The following is a 4,236-nucleotide window of genomic DNA, read 5'->3' as shown; positions in this document are numbered from 1 at the left end:
TCTCTCTCTCTCTCTCTCTCTCTCTCTCTCTCTCTCTCTCTCTCTGTTAAACACACACACACAAATCACACTAGTTAAACTCCTGCTCTCTCCTACCTCACTTAACGCAGGTATTATGAGGGAGCAGAAACCCCTCTCCTCCTCTCCTCTGGTCCAGGTCCTCTCCAGGTGTGGCAACGTTCCCCCTCCCCTAATGGTGACTTACAACATGGGGCCCCTGAGCTATGGGACCCTGGCCTCCAAGTGTTTGACAACTCCTGGGTCACTGGATGCATTTTCCACCTTTTTTCCCAGCCAAGGGTGCCATGCAGATAAAAGCAGAAAGTCCATTCCTGTTCTGGGGGTGGTGAGAACAGCGCGCCCTGCTGCCGAGCAGCTCGAGCCTGCTCTCAGGCATTTGCCATGTTGCTGGTGGCTGGCATTTGCGCTGAGGACATCTCCCACCACAGAAGCCTGCCATGGCCCTTCTGCAGGGAGCTGGGCGTGTGCCTGGGGAGGCCCAGCAGGTCACCTTCTATTCTCCCAGACCCTGGGTAGGAGTCCAGATAAAAATACACTTTGCCGTTTGCTCCTTCTCTCTCCCTCATCTCAGCTTAGCCTCTTAGACATTTTTAATGTATTTTAGCTAAAGTCCAACATGTATCTCTGGTGGTTTGAACAGATCGTGAGAACGGTCAGAATAAAAATAGCCTCTTCAGCCGAAGCCCGAGGCTGAGGAGAGGGGAGCCCGGGAGTGGCAGGTTTCATGTATTATGGAGGCGGAGTCCAGGCATCACAAAAGGGCCATGGGAGTGAGATCCTGGTAGTTGCATGAAGCATCGAATTTGAGGAGCATATTTGTTCTAGTGAGTGATGTGTTTTGGAGGCCAGCCTTTCGAAGTGCCCCCACTTTACCCCTCTGAGTGGCATCGGTGTCCTGCAGAGGGAGCCCTGCCCTCTGCTCACCTGCCTTACTTCCCCTTTGGAAACCATGCTTCACCATCCTGCTGCCTGGCAGCTAGCACCTCTCTCTCACCTCCAGCACCTGCACCTGCACCTCTGCCCGGCCTTCCCTCCTCTCCTCTCTTTGCCTGATTCATCTCTCCTCCTCCTCCAGGACTGAGGATAGTGAAGTAATAGTTAACGTGCATAGCACTTGCCCTCTACCCCAGGCCCATCCCAAGCACTGTATGGATGGTGACCCACTTAATCCTCAAAGCAACCTGACTATGTAGGTGCAATCAGCACCCCCATATTGCCAATGAGAAACCGAGGCACAGAGAGGTTAGGTAACTTGCTCCAGGTCACACAGGCAGAATGGGGCAGTACTGGTATCCATGCTTGACCAGAGGTTCCAGGAAACGGCCCCTCTGCCTGCTCCTGGCTACCGTTCCTGCCCCCTCCTGTGTTAGGGAGTCTCCTCTGGTTCTCAGAACACCCTGTATCCCCCTCAGCCTCACCCTCATCACTTTCATCTTGTCAACCATACATTTTAAGTATCTGGTGCTTTGTGTCTGTCTCCCCATCCCCTGTGCAGCCTGAGGGCAGGGCCCTTGGCCGCTCATCTCTGGCAGCAGCCTCTCAGAAAGGGCCTGGCACAAAGCAGTGCTCATTGGCTAGTGATTGATGGGCCGCATGAATGGGTATCATCCCTTCAGTAAACACAGTAGGCCAAGGTCTGGCAGACAAACAGAGGGCCAAGCAGAGAACCATGTCGGAACTTTGAGGGTGGAGTTGCTGGCCAGGAGGAGTAGACGTGAACCTCAGAGACATAAACCTAGAGCCTGGGGTAGAAGGCAAGTGCTATGCACGTAGGTGGGCCCTTTAGCAAAGTGTACCTCCAGCCTCTGATGCTGACTCCCACGCAGGGCAGGGAGGACAGCAGGCGTCTACAGGGACCTCGGCCCAGGGTTGTCTGCAGGCTGCAGAGCAAGAAAAACCTCCTCCCCTTTTTCGTTTGTTTTACTTTCTCCTGACCCAAATTTTGTGGCCAATGTAGTCAGTTGCATGTCGTATGGAATTTCATGTTGTAGTGCATTTACGACCGTTACACTCTCTCCTCCCACCCAACGGTGACATTAGAATCAATATGCAGGGAATTAGGGGGCAAGCAAGTTTGAGTACCAGCCGTCACCTCATATGTGGTGCACCCACACCTGGTGTGAGACCAGCAGAGGCCACGCATTTTGAACACATACGCTTCCCTTAGGACTGGGAGTGTTACTGTTTGCAAAGCTCGCATGCCTCTGTTCTCTGTTTGCTCTCCCTATCACCATCTTGAGCGCCTTGGGTGCAGTAACGGAGGCCTGCCCATGGGGCTCAGACTATCCTGGCCGTCCTAATTCAGGAAATATGAGAGTGGGGCAAAGAGTGGGAGAGTGGAAAGATGTGTGTGCTGTTTATTTTCATCTGCCTTCAACTAGAAATCTGATGTTTGGGCTGACCAGGCTTTTCCTTCTTCCAGGGAGGGAAGATCCCCGTGAGATGGACGGCCCCGGAGGCCATCGCCTACCGCAAGTTCACGTCTGCCAGTGACGTCTGGAGCTACGGGATTGTCATGTGGGAAGTCATGTCATTTGGAGAGAGACCCTACTGGGATATGTCCAACCAAGACGTAAGTGTCAGCAGCACCTGATTGCTACAGATCTCCATCCAAGGGATCCCACAGGCAGTGGCAGCCAAGCCCTCCTAACTGTTCTCAGCTCCAGATCATAACCTGAACTGGAGGCATTCAGGGCAGGGGATCCAGGGACCTCTTTGGCACCAATGTGTGAAGCAAAGAGCCCATCATGTAGGTGTGAAGGCCCAATGATCCCAAACCCTATAAAGGTGTCCAGGCCAATCTAGGAGAAGTGGCTGGTTCTCATGGCTATGGACCATGAATAGATCAGACCCACAAAAAAGCAGGAAAGTCTACTGTGCTTCAAAGCACCCAGCCTGTGTTCTCCTTTCACCATGGGAGGTAGAAGGGAAGCACTCTGCCTCTGAGGCTCTCACTCTCAGCTTCAGAGAATCCATTTTTCCTGAGAATCCATTCTGCTAGGAGCCCGTGTCACCTATCAGTGAAGGAGGAGCTGAACACGCTTCCCAGAGCTGGTCAGATTCAGACAGGCCTCGGGAGTGGGATCCTGTCTGTGTGAAGGTCATCCCTTAGGCTGCCCTCAAGGGGCAAGGTTGGGAAGGAAAGAGAAGGGTCATCTGAGATGCTTTAGGTAGAGGCATTGGGGGTGGTCCAGATGGGAGCCTTTGCTCCACAATTGCTAAAAGTTTGGAAACCTTTTGAGGATGATTCACTTTGATAAAAAAAATAGTAATCAAAAGTCCTACCCAGATTTCCACACTGTCTGTGACCCTAGGCTATTCCCCAGGACCCACTCCCCCTTTGCATTTTGAATGCATATGCTTCCCTTAGAAGTGAGAGGATCACTGTTTGTAAAGCCTGCATACCTCTGTTCTCTGCTTGCTCTCCCTATCACCCAGGGTTGCGGGGTGAGGAGGTAGTTATTATCTTCCTCAACTTACCAGCAAAAAAGTCAGGGTTGTTCTCAATTCAGGTCGCCAGGTGGGGCACCCAGCCCCACCTGGAGCACCTCCGTGGGTGGGTGGGCTCTGAGGCTGGTAAAATGAGAGGCCTGCACTCAGCCAGCCCTCTATCCAGCAGAGCTTCAGAGCCAGGGCAGGTTGCGGTGAAGACTGAGAAAGGTGGTGATCTGGGAGCCCAGAAAACATTATCCAGTGAGACAAAAGAGGAGTTGGGTGCTGCTATGACCATGCTCCCCACTCCCATGAGTAGAGTAGCTTCAGCCCAGAGCCAGTGACATGGCTGCATCCTTAACCAGGTCCCAGTGCCAACCATGTGTGGCATCTGGGCCCTCTATTATCTGTGATTATCCACGCTTCGCCTCTGCTCCTGCAGCATGTCGAATCAGTAAGTATCAGAATTAATGCCGAGGCTGCTTCATGGAATCAGTTGCACCCCGGTTTCCCCCACGACATCAGCTAGATGAATAATAAGTGTTAGCCAGAAAAAGCAGACCCATTTTGTCCTGCCCAGGGACGTTAATCCGATTAAGAACAATTCAGCACACATAGAATGGATTATGAAACTATCTGACAGGCAAGAGTTGACATTCAAGATATTCTCAGCAAATGCATTTACCTATGCTGAAAACAAATGGAATTTCTGATATTAGACTTCCAGAATTTCCAAATCATTTATTCAACAAACACTCATTGCATACTAAGTGTGACAAAGCA

The 4,236-nt window shown here is 51.8% G+C and overlaps 1 protein-coding gene across 1 annotated transcript in view; it reads left to right on the top strand.

The window, feature by feature from the left end:
* EPHB1 (EPH receptor B1) overlaps window positions 1–4,236 on the top strand; it is a 362,205-nt gene that overhangs the window by 345,452 nt on the left and 12,517 nt on the right. The window contains exon 13 of the mRNA XM_005863544.2: window positions 2,444–2,593. Coding sequence (XP_005863606.1) covers window positions 2,444–2,593 — 150 coding nt within the window. The remainder of the gene's footprint in view (window positions 1–2,443; window positions 2,594–4,236) is intronic.

Source organism: Myotis brandtii, unplaced genomic scaffold, assembly GCF_000412655.1.
Source record: "Myotis brandtii unplaced genomic scaffold, ASM41265v1 scaffold18, whole genome shotgun sequence".
NCBI lineage: Eukaryota > Metazoa > Chordata > Mammalia > Chiroptera > Vespertilionidae > Myotis > Myotis brandtii.
This window is presented reverse-complemented; position numbering and strand designations above follow the sequence as displayed.